Raw genomic sequence first — 21,117 nt, forward strand, 5'->3', positions numbered from 1 at the left:
GGGGAAGAAGATTTTCATGTGGTGATGATGTGAGAGCAGCGCTGCATCAGTGGCTACACGCTCAACCAAAAACGTTTTTGCTGATGGCATTAAAATGTTGGTACGACGCTGGAAAAATGCATCGGAAGGCGACTGTGTAGGAAAGTGATGTGATTTGTTTTTAAAATTCTTAATAAACACTCACAGTTTTACTATCAGTCCCAACTTTTTTATAAATGGGGTTTGTAGTTGCTAAAGTTATGCATCAGTGGCTCTATGGAGACTACAAGTATTAGATCTTTGATGGTAGCGTTTAGGAAGCTGTTCTGAGTCCCGCAGCATCTCTCTAGTTGAGACCCACCAGTGTCAGATGGTGAGATCATCAGTTGTAGAATGAGCACGTTGGAAATGCTGGCAGAGGAACTAACAAGCCGCTCCAAGATCTGAAGTGTGTGTGGAAAGCAGGAGGTGAAGAGTTCATCCCACACACACACACAAAGCACTTTAGCTTGTTAACCAGGCGGTTCTAGTGGCAGGACGCCAGCTCATGATAAGCCAGCGAGGACACTTATTATTTTCATCTCATTTCCATTATTCGCTTCATCCTGGTCAGGTCTGGTTTCAACAAAAAACACTGGGCACAAGGTAGGAATATCCAGACATAACTGATCATGTCTGTGCAGACGCCCGGCCGGCTAAGAGCACAGCCGAGATTTAAACCTGGTGTAAAAGCAATTTAAGCCGTGCCTTCGCGTCCGACAATTAACTGGCAAGTATACCACATATACCAAGCACACCAGCGCCGAGATTCTGAACTCCTCGGTTCGAAACTCGGCGTTGCCACATGTCGACTAGGCGCCATCTAGCAGGCATAATTGGCAGTGCCTGCAGGAAGGGACGACTGGACTATGTGGGCCATTAATCGCTTTATCTTAAATTTTTCCCACTTTTTTCCCCCAATTTTCTCCCCTAATCTAGTCGTGTCCAGGTTGCAGCTGTTGGGCCCTTAACCCTCAATTGCTCATACTGTACACTGTAACTGTACTGTAAATCGCTTTGGATAAAGGCGTCTGCTAAATGCCAAAAATGTAAATGTAAATCAGCCGCAGTCGCACCAGTTATGAGGACCTACGATCCGACTTTTTACCCTCTAACCCTGAACAACAGCCAATCGTTGTTCATGCCGCCCAGCCCAGTCGGAAAGGCAGAGCTGAGATTCGATACGATGTATTCGAAACCCCGACTCTGGTGCGCTAGCGTACTTTACCGCTGCGCCACCTAAGCGGCCATTAATCGCTTTTAATCCTGGTCAGGGTCGCAGTGGGTCTGGTTTCACCAAAAAAACACTGGGCACAAGGTAGGAATATCCAGACATAAACGATCATGTCTGTGCAGACGCCTGGCCGGCTGAGAGCACAGCTGAGATTTAAACCTAGTGTAATAGTGTAATTACTTACTGTATGTTAGTCAGACACTTGAGGGTAAACGTATACAGTTCGGTACTAAAGAGTCAGTTATAGAGTTTACTAGAGCACTTCACTTCCCATTCATGCATCGAAAAGGTTGGCTGAATAAAATAAATACACTATATGACCAAAAGTATTTGGACACCTGACCATGAGCTTGTTGGACGTCTTATTTTAAAAAACAAACTGTATTAAAATAGAGTCAAAAGATCTGATTTGTATGGCCTCACTTGATGCTCCGGTTCATTCCAGAGCTGTTGAGCTGGGCTAAGGTCAGGGCTCTGAGCAGACCACTGGAGAGCTTGCTTTGTGCACGGGGCACAGTCATGCTGAAACAGAAAAGGGCCTTCCCTAAACTGATGCTGCAACATTTGAAGCATGTCATTATATAATTGATTTATTACACCTTTTAGCAACTGTGGCTGAAACACATGAATTTAAAATGTAGAGGCATGAATTAGACCGTGCTGTCTACTGCACTTAAAGAAGAGACATCGGAAACAGAAATCATAACCATCGGCTCTATTTAGGAGCTTGTTATAACCTTACATGGACTGAAAAAACAACAAACAGGTAATAAATAACACAATTGTCATCGCCGTGTAGACGAAAAAATCAACAATAAGAAGTAGGATGCAATTAGAAGTCCTGGTCACATTAGAAGCTCGGCATTCAGTTTGTTTTTTGAAGTGGGCATGGTTGGGCTGCGACTAAAACGTTTGAGTAAGCAAAAGGTTCAGTAAGCAATTCAGCCGTGCCTTAGCATTGTAGCTATACCCAACAAGTGGCTGTCAAATTCCTTCTTTTTTTAAATTTTGTTTATGCATTTTCTCCCTTTTTTTTCCTTTTAGTGCGTCCAATTGCCCGATTGCGTCATGCTTTCCTCTCCACCAATGCCGATCCCTGCTCTGATTGAGGAGAATGAAGCTAACTCACGCCCCTCTGACACATGGGCAGCAGTCGTATGCATTTTATCACCTGCACTTTGACGAGTGCAGTGCAGCTCAGCGTTGTGTACGGAGAGACACACCCTAACGGCACTCTTTTCTCATCTCTGTGCGGGCGCCATCGATCAGCCAGCAGAGGTCGTAACTGCATTAGTTATGAGTTATGAAAGAGACCCTATCCAGCTTTAATATCCCACCCCTATCTGAACAACAGGCCAATCGTTGTTCATGTGGCTGCTCAGCCCAGCCAGATGGCAGAGCTGAGACTCGATACGATGTATTCGAGATCCCAGCTCTGGTGTTCCAGCGTGTGTTTTTACCGCTGCGGCACCTGAGCGACGTTTAATAACACGTTTATAAAGCACACTGCTATCATACATTAAGGTCTTACACTATTTTGGATCAGCTGTGTAGCATCATGAAGCACCACAGCAATTGCACTACGGGTCACATGACTTATTTATTAGTAAAGTGACCAATTTTATGCACAGATTTTGGAATAAAGAACTGTTATGACCGGGTCTTAACATTTTTGATGCTAGAGTTCATGATGCGACTTCTATCCGCCACTATTTTCAACACTAGGAAACAGCAGAGAGCAGCGTGTCCATCTCACCGTTATTCCTTATTACAGGTCCTTGATTTTTCTCCAGAAGGAACGTGAACGAGGCCATTTCTACACCAGACTCTTATCAGTACGAGCTGAAGAAATAAATTAGCTCTGCTCTTAATGGACCACGCAGTCACGGCTCATCTCGGAGCCGAGTGTGTTTGGAAGAACGTTGAACATCTGTACATAACATGTGGACTAACAGGACTGGGGATCAGGCGGATGGCGCTACACACTCATCACCTTTTACATGATGTTAAGATAATAAGCGACGCTTTTCATGTGTGCAGAATGATCTTGGATTTGCTTGTAGATGCTGAAGAACAAGCCGCAGCCGTTAATCTCCTCCAGTCCGGTCGCATCAGAAAATCCATTTTAATCCAGAATATTTAAAACCACACTGATCGATGGTCGAGTCTATTTTTCACCAGTCAGATATAAAGCGATCCGTCAGCCGGCCCGACGTATCCCACAGCGATGAGCAGGACGTCGATGAGGGTCCAGATGCCCAGTCCTCCGAAACTGAAGAGCTTCCCCAGTCCTTCTCTCCACTGACCCAGATAGAAGCGGTCGGCTCCGAACCCACCCAGTGTGATGCTGTTTGGAGCAGGAGGGACGAGAAATCAAACGAAATCAAACAAGTGCATCAGGAAATTCTGAATGTGTGTAAACCTGGTGAAACGTGACACAGGTGAGGCGAGTTACCTGAGCGTCAGCGCTGTGGACCATTTATATCCTCCGGTCCAGTTACAGAAGAGACGCTTCTGGAATTCCCTGTTCCCTGTTCAGAGAGGCAGTTTTACATGGTTATAAGCATTTCATTACCTCACATTACAGTTATATTACACACTATATGGCTGAAAGTATGTGGACACCATGAGCTTGGACCATGAGCTTGTTGGACATCCCATTTCAAAACAAATACGAGGTTCTTCAAAAAGTTTCTGCACTTTTATATTTTGGTTATAAGCGGTGAGGGTGGGAGGAGTAGTAATTGGTCATGTCCACTGATGTCAGTAATGTCAGTTACTCTAATCTGACCACATTTTTTCAGTAACAAGTCATCTAACGAGTTACTATTTCCAATCCAGTAATCAGATTAAAGTTACTTATCCAAGTTACTGTGCGTTACTATTTTTTGTCATTTTCCTTAGTAAAAAGATATACAGTATTTTTGCTTTTTTCTTGCGTCTCGGGGAGTGACGTCTGGCCTATGCGACAATTAAGTCACGAGCTGCGTCCGAAATCGCATACTTACAGAGTACGTACTAGATTGTAGGAAGTATGCACTACTCGGCCGGTAAAAAAGTACATACTTTCAGTACAGAAGTATGCAGTATGCACACAACACCGCTACGCACTACATCCGCCATGTTACCAACGTCAAGTGATGACGTGGGGACGTGAGGACGTGATATCACCATAGTTACAGACTCATTACAAACCCCACTCGCCAAAATTTGGGATATTTATCGTCTTTTTGTTATTTATTTGTCTTTAAAAAATTTTCTTTTATTTATCTTACTAACACTTGTGAACAGAGGACTCCGTTTTCCACGTCTTTCTTGTTTCTTATTATTTTATTTTTTATAAAAACAATTATTTATGTTAAGTTAATTCAAGAGAAACTGTCTATTTTATTTTTATAAAAACGTATTTTTTTCAGGAAATAGTTTTTCAGTTCAACTTTAAATGTCAGGAGATACATTGTTACTGTTAAAAATGCACTTCCAATAAAGTGAGTATTGGCAAAACTGGTTGTCATCTTTATGTTGAGGCGGTGGGGGGTGTTGTCGGCAGCTGCTGAATGTAACTAATAAAGTAACTTGTAATCTAACTTAGTTACTTTTAAAAACAAGTAATCAATAAAGTAACTAAGTTACTTTTTAAAGGAGTAATCAGTATCAGAAATCAGATTACTTTTTCAAGGTAACTATGCCATCACTGGTCATGTCTGAGAGACGCTTATAGTCGTGGTGTATATAGTATAGCTTATAGTCCGGATTTTGCTCCATCTGATTTCCACCTTTTTGGACGCTCAAAGAAGCTTTAAGGGGACGAAGATTTTCATGTGATGATGATGTGAAAGCATCCGTGGCTACGAGCTCAACCAAAAACATTGTTTGCTGATGGCATTAAAAAGTTGGTACGACGCTGGAAAAATGCATCGGAAGGCGACAGTGTAGAAAAGTGACGTCATCCCTCGTAGTATTAAAATACTGTGTGATCTTTTCAGCTGTAACAGCAGCCACAAATTCCCACAGACAATTCCCAGTCTAGTCGTATCCAATTACCCGACTGCATTACGCTTCCTCTGTACTTATGCTGATTTCCACGGCTGATTGAGGAGAGCGACACTCTGCATCTTTTCACCTGCACGAGACGGGTGCATATGCGGATCAGCTTTGTGTACGGAGAGACACACCCTGTCCACATTATTCCTCAGCTCTGTGCAGGCATCATCAATCAGCCAGCAGAGGTCGTAATTGCATAAGTTATGAGGTCCCTATCCGACTTCCCATCCTGTATGAACAACAGGCCAATCGTTGTTCATGTAGCCACCCAGACCAGCCAGATGGCAGTTTGTTTGTTTGTTTATTAGGATTTTAACATCATGTTTTACACTTTTGGTTACATTCATGACAGGAATGGTAGTTACTCATTACACAAGATTCATCAGTTCACAAGTTTAATATTGAACACAGTCATGGACAATTTAGTATCTCCAGTTCACCTCACTTGCACGTCTTTGGACTGTGGAAGGAAACCGGAGCACCCGGAGGAAACCCACACAGACAAGGGGAGAACACGCAAACTCCACACAGAAAGGACCCGGACCGCCCCACCTGGGGATCGAACCCAGGACCTTCTTGCTGTGAGGTGACCGTGCTACCCACTGGATAGCCGAGTTTCAAACCGATGAGTGTTTCACCGCTGCACCACCTGAGCGGCCACAAATTCCCACAGACGTCCGTCAAAGTCTTGTGATAAGCCTTCTCTGCTATAGATAAAAAGATCACATAAGAGACACTCTGTATTAATAGCATTTGTTTTTTTAATTAAGATGTCAAGTGTCCAAATACTTTTGACCATACAGTGTATATTTAGATACTGTAGCTGCACCAAATACCAAATGTAATTTATTTCTGGTGCAGAGAGAATCAGGTTTTGTGGGATGTGTGAGATACATGCTGCGTCTATAATGGATTTAAAATTCATTCCATTATTATACAGAAGCTTTTACACGTTTTCTTTTGCTTCGGCATAATTATACAGAAACTAAAAGCACATCTACTCATCTATTCTACCCTTTATAACCAAGATTTTCTCTCTTCTTCATTTCCTGTTCGGCTCTTTTAACACCAAGGTCAGTCGCACACTCACAGACGATTTTATTCAAGCTTCTTTGTATGAATGAGGGAGCTTTTAGAAGCTCCTTTAAAACTGGAGGGCGATATTATCACCCGCATTACTTGTATCGCCTCAAGCATGTCTGGGAGACCGTCTGAATGAATTCTTAGCAGCTCGGCCGCGGGGGAACACTGTGCAGAATCGAGTGCACCAATATAGCCGCAGTACACACGGGGGATATGAGAGAAGTGGGCGAGCAGTCGTAAAAGCATTAGTACTAAACGGGTCCAAGCGGAGCTTGTGTCTTTTTAGGTTAACATACACGTGCACAGCTGGAAGAAGGAAAGTTTGGAACTGGCAGATCGCTACTGCAAATATACAGAATGAAAGGGCGGCACGGTGGCTAAGTGGGTAGCACTGTCGCCTCACAGCAAGAAGGTCCTGGGTTCGATCTCCAGGTGGAGAGGTCCGGGTCCTTTCTGTGTGGAGTTTGCATGTTCTCCACGTGTCTTTGTGGGTTTTCTCCGGGTGCTCCGGTTTCCTCCCACAGTCCAAAGACGTGCAAGTGAGGTGAACTGGACATACAAAATTGTCCAGGACTGTGTTTGGTATGGCCTTGTGAACTGATGAATCTTGAGTAATGAGCAACTACCGTTCCAGTCATGAATGTAACCAAAAGTGTAAAACATGACGTTAAAATCATAATAAACAAACAAACAGAATGATAGGTCCTCTAGATCAGGGGTGTCAAACTCACGGCCCGCGGGCCAGATCCGGCCCGCCGCGTCATTTGATCCGGCCCGCGAGAGCTTAAACGACTGTACGATTGTTGTGATGGTTCGAGTCGTTACAGAGACGCGCTTATAATTTAATGCGCTCCTGCGCCTTTAAGAGACAACGTGACATTGTAGTCATGGCAACTAACTTTAACCTTCGCTAAAAAGCCATGTGACTTTTACGGCAAAAGAACGCGGGGTAGCGTAGTCAGTAATGTAAACAATAATAAATAAATACAAATAATTATCTTGCAATATAATACCCAAGCATCGTCTGTAAGTAGTGGCGTTTATATTCTCAGTTGTTAGTAAATGTTTAGTGAGTATATCACAGCGTTTTAGTTACAAATTTACCGTAATTAAATACTGTTGTTACTGTTACTATAGCAATTAGTATCTTTACACACAATTTTAACTCGTTATTTTACGTTTGGTTAAATCTCATATTGTACCAGATGTAACACTTGACTACAGCTGTGTGCTTTTACTGTATTAAGTTCTTTATTGTTTTTATTGTTTGTATTTTTACTTCATTCTGGTGCACACAGTGTATCACACAGCTGGGGAGCAAATAAACCGACTGTATTCTGAAGAGAGCTGTCTGTCTGTCTGTCTGTCTGTCTGTCTGTCTAGCTGAGAAAGGGGGATAAACTATTAGTGAGGGCAGAATGATTGTCTTAAAAATACACTGTAAAATCCTAAATAAACGGCATATTTCAAAATGCATGCTGATTTTGTGACCTGCAAAGTGACACATCCCGCCAGTAGATGATGTTACACATATTTACACATGATTCTAAAATGTACAAGAAGATAATTAAGAAAATTAAGCATAAGGAGGAAATTTAATGAAAGTGAAAACAAGTTTGTGCTTCAGGAAGAGAAACCGGTGCGTCTCTTGTGTTATGAGGCCGTGTCTGTGGTAAAGTAGAACAATATAAATGCAGAATTCAGCCTCCAAAAAAACCAGCAATGTGACTGCAATCACAGCAGGATACGTTACAATCGGCCCTTTGAGGGCCACCATAATGCTGATGTGGCCCTCGGTGAAAATGAGTTTGACGCCCCTGTTCTAGATGTAAATAATGACCCTTTCTATTATTAAAGCCTTAATCTAAACATACTGTCACATTTGTTGTTCTGGTCATATCTGTTTCCCCCAGTTTCATTAGTCACTCTTTCGTCCAGCTACACAAAAGGAAGAAAAATCCATACCCAAGCAGTTGACATGGTCCAGAACCTTGCAGGTGGCGTTGTAGCGTTTGCGGGGACAGGAAACGGTCATGCACGTGGTGGAGACGTTGCAGTGGTACTGTGATGGATGAAGCTGCCAACAAAACTGACAGTCCACCGTCAGATTAAAGGTCTTCTGTTGCTGCTTAGAGCCGTCCTGAAAATACACAGCACAGCACACAGAGCCGGGATTATCAAAGGGGGTCTGGAGAACATTTCGGTCATCAAAGTGTGAACATGAGACGAATCTGCATTTGTGTGGAATAAGCGTCAGATCCAGTGTTACAGCTCCACATGTATCTGTGTTTATCTGGATTTTCCTCCCTGTTTCACTTTTAATCTTGTGTTACAGCTCGAGCTTCTGAGAAATTGTCTAAAGAGTCTAAAACGCTTCTGGTTAAAAAAAAGCTTAATGTAGTTCAATGTATTAAAAGAACCACACAAAAACTTCTTTTAATTATACAGCAGTGCAAAAGCGGTTTTGTCACTTCTCATGTGAATGCGCCGTTGCTGAACGGAATACGGTATTCCAAGATCAAGCATCTCCACGATTAAGAAGCGTAAGAAAACAATAAAGAGGTAAATGTAAAGTGCAGCTTTTATTGTATTTAACTGTTTTTAATTGTATTTCAGTGTGTTTATATTATATTTGTGTTATTTTCAGTGTACAAGCGTCAAAAACAATCTCATTGTTTTACATGAGCCTAAAATATGTGCAGTTTCACAGGACCATGGACGCATTAACAGGTTTCCCAAACATCCTTATAGGAAAAAATACCTTGAAATTATATATATATATACTGTATATATATATATATATATATATATATATATATATATATATATATATATATATATATATATATATATATATATACACACACATACAGTGTATCACAAAAGTGAGTACACCCCTCACATTTCTGCAAATATTTTATTATATCTTTTCATGGGACAACACTATAGACATGAAACTTGGATATAACTTAAGAGTAGTCAGTGTACAACTTGTATAGCAGTGTAGATTTACTGTCTTCTGAAAATAACTCAACACACAGCCATTAATGTCTAAATAGCTGGCAACATAAGTGAGTACACCCCACAGTGAACATGTCCAAATTGTGCCCAAATGTGTCGTTGTCCCTCCCTGGTGTCATGTGTCAAGGTCCCAGGTGTAAATGGGGAGCAGGGCTGTTAAATTTGGTGTTTTGGGTACAATTCTCTCATACTGGCCACTGGATATTCAACATGGCACCTCATGGCAAAGAACTCTCTGAGGATGTGAGAAATAAAATTGTTGCTCTCCACAAAGATGGCCTGGGCTATAAGAAGATTGCTAACACCCTGAAACTGAGCTACAGCATGGTGGCCAAGGTCATCCAGCAGTTTTCCAGGACAGGTTCCACTCGGAACAGGCTTCGCCAGGGTCGACCAAAGAAGTTGAGTCCACGTGTTCGGCGTCGTATCCAGAGGTTGGCTTTAAAAAATAGACACATGAGTGCTGCCAGCATTGCTGCAGAGGTTGAAGACGTGGGAGGTCAGCCTGTCAGTGCTCAGACCATACGCCGCACACTGCATCAACTCGGTCTGCATGGTCGTCATCCCAGAAGGAAGCTGACGCACAAGAAAGCCAGCAAACAGTTTGCTGAAGACAAGCAGTCCAAGAACATGGATTACTGGAATGCCCTGTGGTCTGACGAGACCAAGATAAACTCGTTTGGCTCAGATGGTGTCCAGCATGTGTGGCGGCGCCCTGGTGAGAAGTACCAAGACAACTGTATCTTGCCTACAGTCAAGCATGGTGGTGGTAGCATCATGGCCTTGGGCTGCATGAGTGTTGCTGGCACTGGGGAGCTGCAGTTCATTGAGGGAAACATGAATTCCAACATGTACTGTGACATTCTGAAACAGAGCATGATCCCCTCCCTTCGAAAACTGGGCCTCATGGCAGTTTTCCAACAGGATAACGACCCCAAACACAACCTCCAAGATGACAACTGCCTTGCTGAGGAAGCTAAGGGTAACGGTGATGGACTAAACCCAATTGAGCACCTGTGGCGCATCCTCAAGTGGAAGATGGAGGAGTTCAAGGTGTCTAACATCCACCAGCTCCGTGATGTCATCATGGAGGAGTGGAAGAGGATTCCAGTAGCAACCTGTGCAGCTCTGGTGAATTCCATGCCCAGGAGGGTTAAGGCAGTGCTGGATAATAATGGTGGTCACACAAAATATTGACACTTTGGGCACAATTTGGACATGTTCACTGTGGGGTGTACTCACTTATGTTGCAGCTATTTAGACATTAATGGCTGTGTGTTGAGTTATTTTCAGAAGACAGTAAATCTACACTGCTATACAAGTTGTACACTGACTACTCTAAGTTATATCCAAGTTTTATTTCTATAGTGTTGTCCCATGAAAAGATATAATAAAATATTTGCAGAAATGTGAGGGGTGTACTCACTTTTGTGATACACTGTATATACATACAGTGTATCACAAAAGTGAGTACACCCCTCACATTTCTGCAGATATTTAAGTATATCTTTTCATGGGACAACACTGACAAAATGACACTTTGACACAATGAAAAGTAGTCTGTGTGCAGCTTATATAACAGTGTAAATTTATTCTTCCCTCAAAATAACTCAATATACAGCCATTAATGTCTAAACCACCGGCAACAAAAGTGAGTACACCCCTAAGAGACTACACCCCTAAATGTCCAAATTGAGCACTGCTTGTCATTTTCCCTCCAAAATGTCATGTGATTTGTTAGTGTTACTAGGTCTCAGGTGTGCATAGGGAGCAGGTGTGTTCAATTTAGTAGTACAGCTCTCACACTCTCTCATACTGGTCACTGAAAGTTCCAACATGGCACCTCATGGCAAAGAACTCTCTGAGGATCTTAAAAGACGAATTGTTGCGCTACATGAAGATGGCCAAAGCTACAAGAAGATTGCCAACACCCTGAAACTGAGCTGCAGCACAGTGGCCAAGATCATCCAGCATTTTAAAAGAGCAGGGTCCACTCAGAACAGACCTCGCGTTGGTCGTCCAAAGAAGCTGAGTGCACGTGCTGAGCGTCACATCCAACTGCTGTCTTTGAAAGATAGGCGCAGGAGTGCTGTCAGCATTGCTGCAGAGATTGAAAAGGTGGGGGGTCAGCCTGGCAGTGCTCAGACCATACGCCGCACACTACATCAAATTGGTCTGCATGGCTGTCACCCCAGAAGGAAGCCTCTTCTGAAGTCTCTACACAAGAAAGCCCGCAAACAGTTTGCTGAAGACATGTCAACAAAGGACATGGATTACTGGAACCATGTCCTATGGTCTGATGAGACCAATATTAATTTGTTTGGTTCAGATGGTCTCAAGCATGTGTGGCGGCAATCAGGTGAGGAGTACAAAGATAAGTGTGTCATGCCTACAGTCAAGCATGGTGGTGGGAATGCCATGGTCTGGGGCTGCATGAGTGCAGCAGGTGTTGGGGAGTTACATTTCATTGAGGGACACATGAACTCCAATATGTACTGTGAAATACTGAAGCAGAGCATGATCCCCTCCCTCCGGAAACTGGGTCGCAGGGCAGTGTTCCAGCATGATAATGACCCCAAACACACCTCTAAGACGACCACTGCTTTATTGAAGAGGCTGAGGGTAAAGGTGATGGACTGGCCAAGCATGTCTCCAGACCTAAACCCAATAGAACATCTTTGGGGCATCCTCAAGCGGAAGGTGGAGGAGTGCAAAGTCTCGAATATCCGCCAGCTCCGTGATGACGTCATGGAGGAGTGGAAAAGCATTCCAGTGGCAACCTGTGAAGCTCTGGTAAACTCCATGCCCAGGAGAGTTAAGGCAGTTCTGGGAAATAATGGTGGCCACACAAAATATTGACACTTCAGGAACTTTCACTAAGGGGTGTACTCACTTTTGTTGCCAGTGGTTTAGACATTAATGGCTGTATATTGAGTTATTTTGAGGGAAGAATAAATTTACACTGTTATATAAGCTGCACACAGACTACTTTTCATTGTGTCAAAGTGTCATTTTGTCAGTGTTGTCCCATGAAAAGATATACTTAAATATCTGCAGAAATTTGAGGGGTGTACTCACTTTTGTGATACACTGTATATACATACATATAAATTATGGTAGGATACGAACCACACAGTGCACTTCGTTCTTCGCTGTGCAGGTGAAATTGGTCGGCTTGCCGTAGCTGCAGTTGTGATGGTATGCGCAGGAGAAGCAATCGGCTGGTAATTTACTGCAGTCTCCTCCGCTGGGACACAAGGCTGTGTGATCCTCAACAGCAGTCGGACGCTCTGATAGAAATCAACAGAAAAAAGTCCAATTTCATTTCACACATGATTACAGTGAGGAAACACTGAGCCTCCAGAATGACGGAGCAACAGACAGCTCACTGCATGGGACACGTACGGCGAGGCAGACTAACACTTCTAGTTATTTCTGTGACCTGATTGGAACACATGCATCTTTGTGCAAAATTTAACTTGAATCCATTTGTCACTAATTATTTTATTAGGATTTTAACGTCATGTTTTACAAACTTTCATTACATTTATGACAGGACAGGTAGTTACTGCTTAGATTCATCAGTTCAAGTTTTAATGTCAAACACAGTCATGGACAATTTTGTATCTCCAGTTCACCTCACTTGCACGTCTTTGGACTGTGGGAGGAAACCGGAGCTCTCGGAGGAGACCCACGCAGACACGGGGAGAACATACAAACTCCACACAGAAAGGACCCGGACCGGGATCGAACCCAGGAGCTTCTTGCTGTGAGGCGACAGTGCTACCCACCGAATCACTGTGCCATCCCCATTTGTCAAAACGGACATGAAACAACATCTTTACCATCGACGAGAAGCTGCTGGAATGCCGGTAACTGATTACATTCAAGCAGGCTTTAACTGGATTCACCTCTTCCTGCCAACATTAGTGTTTGTACTAAAGCATGATGCAAAATCTCCTCATCATTCCACACAGAGCCACACCAGCCGAGATTAACATGCAGACATCATACCGACACCAAACAGCTCCCATCTGTGTTTTTATAGTAGTATTAAACAGTATTTAATAGTATGTTAAACTAGGGGTTTTCAACCTGTGGGGCGTACTTGTCTGGGGGGGCACGAGTGCCTGACCGGAGGGCGTGGCATTACGAGATTATTTTACTTCTAAAACTAAAGCAATTCATTTTTCACCCACGGGAGACAGATTTCATTACTCTAACTGACCACGCTCACACGCACGTTTAATGTTATTCAGTTCCGTCTGAAAAAAACCTTCAAAATAGGGCTCACAGCGAAGATAACCGGTGTCAAAAGCAACGACCGCTGTTATAGGACGTGTTTGTGTCTTTAAGAGAGACGCTCTGTTCACAGTATCGATTATAAGTGACTCGGGAGTCGATTCATTCTAAGCGCAGCATAAGTTTCTTTTCTCAGTCATCTCTCCGTGTTTACTGTTATAATGAATGTTGCGGTTGTAAATAAACACCAACTACTACAGAACATTCTGTGTGACTCGCTTACCTTAAAAAGCTCAGGCTTAATTATACTGAGTATTACCACAGAGTCAGAGTCGTTCTGCCTGTGGAGCTAAACGTTTTCTGTCAGAGCAGATGATCCCGAACTAACCAACTTAGTAATTGATGAACTTTTGTCTATGCTTGACTCTGTGAAGTAACGTTTTCTGCTCTCATCTACATCAAAAAGCAAGAACCGCTTATGATTTACCAAAGTGAACCACGAATTTATATAATGTGCTGATAGAATCGGCTCAGATGGGGTCGGACTGTATTATCTTTGTAAAGTAATATTTTCAATCAGCAAAATTGCATCATATGTATGATGTGCACAACATTAATTACGTTATTTTAGCTTGTCAGAAGCTTTCTCAATGATTTCTGTGCGGTGGTTGACGAAGGGGAGGGGGCGTGGCGCAAGTTTGTCCCATTGTTTATTATTTAAATAATATAAAAGCATAAAAAAACTTTACACTCTTGGTTCCAAGGGTGCCATACCATGCCTGACTCTGCACTCTGACCCAAGCTTCCAAACATACTGGGATATGTGGGAACTGAACTTCATTGTACTATACACATGTACATGTATATACGACAAATAACGGCATTTCATTTTATTCCATCTGCCTTAGATTACATAGTAGTGATCAGAAGGTCAAGTTGCCACTCTTAGGTCCAAAAGCAAGATTATAAACCCACAGCTGCTTGAATTGTAATTGAACACAATTAAAATTGGAATTGATTAAGTGGCTGCTAATGACGATGACGTATAATAATAATAATCCATTTTATTTATGGCGCCTTTCAAAACACTCAAGGACACCTTACAAAAGCAAGAAAGTAACAGACATCAATAAACCATTAAAATCTAATAGAAAAATCAATAAAGATAAATACAATAAAATCAATACAATCTCTAAACAGTCAAATGTAATCACTATTAAACAAATATTGGGGTAGTAGTACTAATCAAGTTTGAAAGATTAGTAGAAGGCTAGCTTGAAGAGGTGAGTTTTAAGTTGGGATTTAAAAGTAGAGAAACAATCGATAGTATGGATATGGATTGGGAGGGTGTTCCAGAGAGAAGGGGCAGAGTGGCTAAAAGCCCTCGCACCAATAGTCGACAGGCGGACAGAAGGAATAGAAAGCTGGAAGGCTGAGGAAGACCTAAGAGTGCGGGTGGGATTGTAGAATTGGAGTAAATCGGAGATGTAAGAGGGTGCTAGACCATGTAGAGCTTTGAATGTGAATAACAAGATCTTAAAGTGTATGCGATAATTTACGGGGAGCCAGTGAAGCTGTCTGAGAACTGGAGTGATGTGATTAGTTGAGGGTGAGCCAGAGATAATCCGTGCAGCGGAGTTTTGGACTAGTTGGAGTTTTTGTAATGATTTATGAGGTAAGCCGAATAGGATTGAATTACAGTAGTCAATTCGGGATGTTACCAGCGCATGGACGAGAATGGCAGTACTTGTTTGACTGAGGAACGGGCGTAGGCGGTTGATATTCCTTAAGTGGAAGTAGGCAGATTGTGTAATGTTATTGATGTGTGCTTTGAAAGAAAGATGACTGTCAAGAACAACACCCAGGCTTTTAACCTGGGAAGAAGGCGAAATGACAGAGTTTTCAAAGTTCAAAGTAAACGATTTGGTTTTGGCGAGAGTGGTCTTAGTTCCCACAAGGAGAATTTGGGTTTTATCTGTATTAACCATCAGGAAGTTTTTAGAGAACCAGTTTTTAGTTTCGTCTAAGCAGTCAGATAGGGTAGAAGGTGGGAGCAAGGCATTAGGTTTAGTGGATAAGTATAGTTGGGTGTCATCAGCATAACAGTGGAATTGGATTTTATGTTTCCTAAATATTTGACCAACAGGTAGAAGGTAAATAATAAATAAGAGAGGTCCTAGAACAGAGCCCTGTGGGACACCACAAACAACTTCAGATGGGTGAGACTAAAAATGTTTGAGTTGAACGAACTGGCTACGACCATTAATGTATGTCGACTAGGAGCCAGACCTTCTCAACCGATATCACTCTCTGTCCTCACAAATGATCTTTTGACTGGATGGGCACAAAATTCCCACAGACACAATCTAAAACATAGTACAAACCTTTTTTTATAAGAGTGAAGACTGTTATTGCTGCAAAGCGTGGCAACTTGATATTAAAACCAAACATACTTTGTTCACCTACTTTACTTAATCCTATAATACAATAATCAAAGGTGAGAACCAAACCATGCAGCTGTACAGAGAGCTGGTGCTGCGTACTGAGGGCCGGTCGGGTGTGTTTCAAATGAACACTTTCTCTGTACAGACTGTAGCTTTGCTCCTAATTAGAATCAAGCGTAAGAAACAAGATTTTTAACCAAAAGCATTAATCGAACAACGACTTCTTCCCTGTTCATCGGTTAATCACTGACATCCCCAGGTAAAAAGCTCATTAGACGTAGGTTGAGAGATTATTGTTTGTAAATGTTAATCTGTATGATAAAAGACTAAACGCTGCTGAACAAACAAAAATTGGCTGTAATGGCTGCATTTCAGGTTAGAAGTAAAACAAAACAAAAAAAATGCCAAAATACTGTTGTATAAAATAACACAAATGTTGGAAACACACACACGGAAAGCCAAAATTACAAACCATGATGCTGCCGCCTTACCTGATGGTGGTGTCGACACCGTTGAACCGACTGGACTCGGTATAGCTGGGTTGTGCTGGGGTGTGTACGGTGGTTCTTGAGCCACATGTGCAGAGGTCAGGTACCCTGTACAACAAAGAGAGACATATTAACTTCACAAATATCTACGATAATCTGAAGATTAGGAAAAAAAGTGAAGTGTACAGTTAGAAAACTTTCTCTAGTCTTTTATCAGTTGACACTTATATTTTCCCAGCATTCGTAATAATGTGGGCTACTGTCAATAATTGTATACACAGGGTCATCTTCTTTGTGTTAGTATATATATATACAGTGTATCACAAAAGTGAGTACACCCCTCACATTTCTGCAGATATTTAAGTATATCTTTTCATGGGACAACACTGACAAAATGACACTTTGACACAATGAAAAGTAGTCTGTGTGCAGCTTATATAACAGTGTAAATTCATTCTTCCCTCAAAATAACTAAATGTACAGCCATTAATGTCTAAACCACCGGCAACAAAAGTGAGTACACCCCTTAGTGAAAGTTCCTGAAGTGTCAATATTTTGTGTGGCCACCATTATTTCCCAGAACTGCCTTAACTCTCCTGGGCATGGAGTTTACCAGAGCTTCACAGGTTGCCACTGGAATGCTTTTCCACTCCTCCATGACGACATCACGGAGCTGGCGGATATTCGAGACTTTGCGCTCCTCCACCTTCCGCTTGAGGATGCCCCAAAGATGTTCTATTGGGTTTAGGTCTGGAGACATGCTTGGCCAGTCCATCACCTTTACCCTCAGCCTCTTCAATAAAGCAGTGGTCGTCTTAGAGGTGTGTTTGGGGTCATTATCATGCTGGAACACTGCCCTGCGACCCAGTTTCCGGAGGGAGGGGATCATGCTTTGCTTCAGTATTTCACAGTACATATTGGAGTTCATGTGTCCCTCAATGAAATGTAACTCCCCAACACCTGCTGCACTCATGCAGCCCCAGACCATGGCATTCCCACCACCATGCTTGACTGTAGGCATGACGCACTTATCTTTGTACTCCTCACCTGATTGCCGCCACACATGCTTGAGACCATCTGAACAAAACAAATTAATCTTGGTCTCATCAGACCATAGGACATGGTTCCAGTAATCCATGTCCTTTGTTGACATGTCTTCAGCAAACTGTTTGCGGGCTTTCTTGTGTAGAGACTTCAGAAGAGGCTTCCTTCTGGGGTGACAGCCATGCAGACCAATTTGATGTAGTGTGCGGCGTATGGTCTGAGCACTGACAGCCTTACCCCCCACCTTTTCAATCTCTGCAGCAATGCTGACAGCACTCCTGCGCCTATCTTTCAAAGACAGCAGTTGGATGTGACGCTGAGCACGTGCACTCAGCTTCTTTGGACGACCAACGCAAGGTCTGTTCTGAGTGGACCCTGCTCTTTTAAAACGCTGGATGATCTTGGCCACTGTGCTGCAGCTCAGTTTCAGGGTGTTGGCAATCTTCTTGTAGCCTTGGCCATCTTCATGTAGCGCAACAATTCGTCTTTTAAGATCCTCAGAGAGTTCTTTGCCATGAGGTGCCATGTTGGAACTTTCAGTGACCAGTATGAGAGAGTGTGAGAGCTGTACTACTAAATTGAACACACCTGCTCCCTATGCACACCTGAGACCTAGTAACACTAACGAGTCACATGACATTTTGGAGGGAAAATGACAAGCAGTGCTCAATTTGGACATTTAGGGGTGTAGTCTCTTAGGGGTGTACTCACTTTTGTTGCCAGTGGTTTAGACATTAATGGCTGTATATTGAGTTATTTTGAGGGAAGAATAAATTTACACTGTTATATAAGCTGCACACAGACTACTTTTCATTGTGTCAAAGTGTCATTTTGTCAGTGTTGTCCCATGAAAAGATATACTTAAATATTTGCAGAAATGTGAGGGGTGTACTCACTTTTGTGATACACTGTATATATATATACAGTGTATCACAAAAGTGAGTACACCCCTCACATTTCTGCAGATATTTAAGTATATCTTTTCATGGGACAACACTGACAAAATGACACTTTGACACAATGAAAAGTAGTCTGTGTGCAGCTTATATAACAGTGTAAATTTATTCTTCCCTCAAAATAACTCAATATACAGCCATTAATGTCTAAACCACCGGCAACAAAAGTGAGTACACCCCTTAGTGAAAGTTCCTGAAGTGTCAATATTTTGTGTGGCCACCATTATTTCCCAGAACTGCCTTAACTCTCCTGGGCATGGAGTTTACCAGAGCTTCACAGGTTGCCACTGGAATGCTTTTCCACTCCTCCATGACGACATCACGGAGCTGGCGGATATTCGAGACTTTGCGCTCCTCCACCTTCCGCTTGAGGATGCCCCAAAGATGTTCTATTGGGTTTAGGTCTGGAGACATGCTTGGCCAGTCCATCACCTTTACCCTCAGCCTCTTCAATAAAGCAGTGGTCGTCTTAGAGGTGTGTTTGGGGTCATTATCATGCTGGAACACTGCCCTGCGACCCAGTTTCCGGAGGGAGGGGATCATGCTCTGCTTCAGTATTTCACAGTACATATTGGAGTTCATGTGTCCCTCAATGAAATGTAACTCCCCAACACCTGCTGCACTCATGCAGCCCCAGACCATGGCATTCCCACCACCATGCTTGACTGTAGGCATGACACACTTATCTTTGTACTCCTCACCTGATTGCCGCCACACATGCTTGAGACCATCTGAACCAAACAAATTAATCTTGGTCTCATCAGACCATAGGACATGGTTCCAGTAATCCATGTCCTTTGTTGACATGTCTTCAGCAAACTGTTTGCGGGCTTTCTTGTGTAGAAACTTCAGAAGAGGCTTCCTTCTGGGGTGACAGCCATGCAGACCAATTTGATGTAGTGTGCGGCGTATGGTCTGAGCACTGACAGGCTGACCCCCCACCTTTTCAATCTCTGCAGCAATGCTGACAGCACTCCTGCGCCTATCTTTCAAAGACAGCAGTTGGATGTGACGCTGAGCACGTGCACTCAGCTTCTTTGGACGACCAACGCGAGGTCTGTTCTGAGTGGACCCTGCTCTTTTAAAACGCTGGATGATCTTGGCCACTGTGCTGCAGCTCAGTTTCAGGGTGTTGGCCATCTTCTTGTAGCCTTGGCCATCTTCATGTAGCGCAACAATTCGTCTTTTAAGATCCTCAGAGAGTTCTTTGCCATGAGGTGCCATGTTGGAACTTTCAGTGACCAGTATGAGAGAGTGTGAGAGCTGTACTACTAAATTGAACACACCTGCTCCCTATGCACACCTGAGACCTAGTAACACTAACAAATCACATGACATTTTGGAGGGAAAATGACAAGCAGTGCTCAATTTGGACATTTAGGGGTGTAGTCTCTTAGGGGTGTACTCACTTTTGTTGCCGGTGGTTTAGACATTAATGGCTGTATATTGAGTTATTTTGAGGGAAGAATAAATTTACACTGTTATATAAGCTGCACACAGACTACTTTTCATTGTGTCAAAGTGTCATTTTGTCAGTGTTGTCCCATGAAAAGATATACTTAAATATCTGCAGAAATGTGAGGGGTGTACTCACTTTTGTGATACACTGTATATATATATATATATATATATATATATATATATACTATGTTTATATATAGGCAAAAGTTTCGGGACACCTCGCCTTATTATTTAATTCATGTGTCACAAGAAAAAAACTCCAGTGTCCTTCTCAAAACAGCCCCACTGAACAGCTCTGGAATGAACTGGAACATCAGCTAAGGCTTTTTTGACCAACATCAGTGCCCAGCCATTCAAATGCTCTTTGACTGAATGGGCACAAATTCCCACAATCTTGAGAGAAGCCTTCACAGAAAAATGGCTGTAGTTAGCTAAAATATCACAGAGGTCACTCTTTTTTTAATAGGATTTGTTTTTGTAATTGGATGATATATATATATATAATTTTGAGACGATCAAATGTATAAATATACTGTATAAGCTAATGTGCATGGCAGGTGTAGCTATATAAAAATTGGACTATGCACAGTCCTGCTTGGCAGTAAATAAATATAAATAAAACATAAATGAGCATAATATTTCATAATAAGTGACATAATAAACATACATTATTAAAAAAAACGTTTTTGATACAGGACTATTGTCAAGAATTTCCACATCAAGCGGCTGATGTGAGGGCTGGATCCTAATAACTGTTCCTCCCTTAAATTAGTGCACTACGTTAACATAAGAATGAATAACCGTTAACCCTAGTTAGTGCACTAGCTATACTGACTACGAAGTAATTTAAGATTACTTCGCAGCTAACGCTAACGCTAGTTATATTACCTATTAATGCGGCTATGCTAGGTAGCTATCTTCCTAATCAATGGTTCAAAACAAAAACATACATATTTATAAATGTCATTCATACCATCTGCAGATCTAAGAAATATATTAGTGAATAGCAAAAACACGAAGCCATATTTCCTCATAATGCTCCGTCCTCTTTCAAAAATCTCATAAAAGCGGTTAGCATCCAT

General features: G+C 42.3%; 1 protein-coding gene across 1 annotated transcript; it reads right to left on the minus strand.

Annotated features, from left to right (window-relative positions):
* Positions 1-1,826: 1,826 nt before the first annotated feature.
* Positions 1,827-21,117, minus strand: tm2d3 (TM2 domain containing 3). The gene is made up of 6 exons (XM_063004405.1): positions 21,009-21,117; positions 16,578-16,682; positions 12,530-12,690; positions 8,345-8,519; positions 3,708-3,783; positions 1,827-3,599 (listed from the first exon to the last, which is right to left on the minus strand). The coding sequence occupies exons 1-6, from the start codon at positions 21,115-21,117 to the stop codon at positions 3,434-3,436; spliced, it is 792 nt and encodes a 263-aa protein (XP_062860475.1). The 3' UTR covers positions 1,827-3,433.

The sequence above is a fragment of the Trichomycterus rosablanca genome, chromosome 11 (genome assembly GCF_030014385.1).
Source record: "Trichomycterus rosablanca isolate fTriRos1 chromosome 11, fTriRos1.hap1, whole genome shotgun sequence".
NCBI lineage: Eukaryota > Metazoa > Chordata > Actinopteri > Siluriformes > Trichomycteridae > Trichomycterus > Trichomycterus rosablanca.

Coding starts and splice junctions, on each gene's coding strand:
- tm2d3 (XM_063004405.1), bottom strand. CDS start 21,117: ATGGATGCTAACCGCTTTTATGAGATTTTTGAAAGAGGACGGAGCATT. Junction 12,691..16,577: donor GGTGTCGACACCACCATCAG/GTAAGGCGGCAG, acceptor GATTTCTATCAG/AGCGTCCGACTGCTGTTGAG. Junction 3,600..3,707: donor TCCACAGCGCTGACGCTCAG/GTAACTCGCCTC, acceptor TGCTCCAAACAG/CATCACACTGGGTGGGTTCG.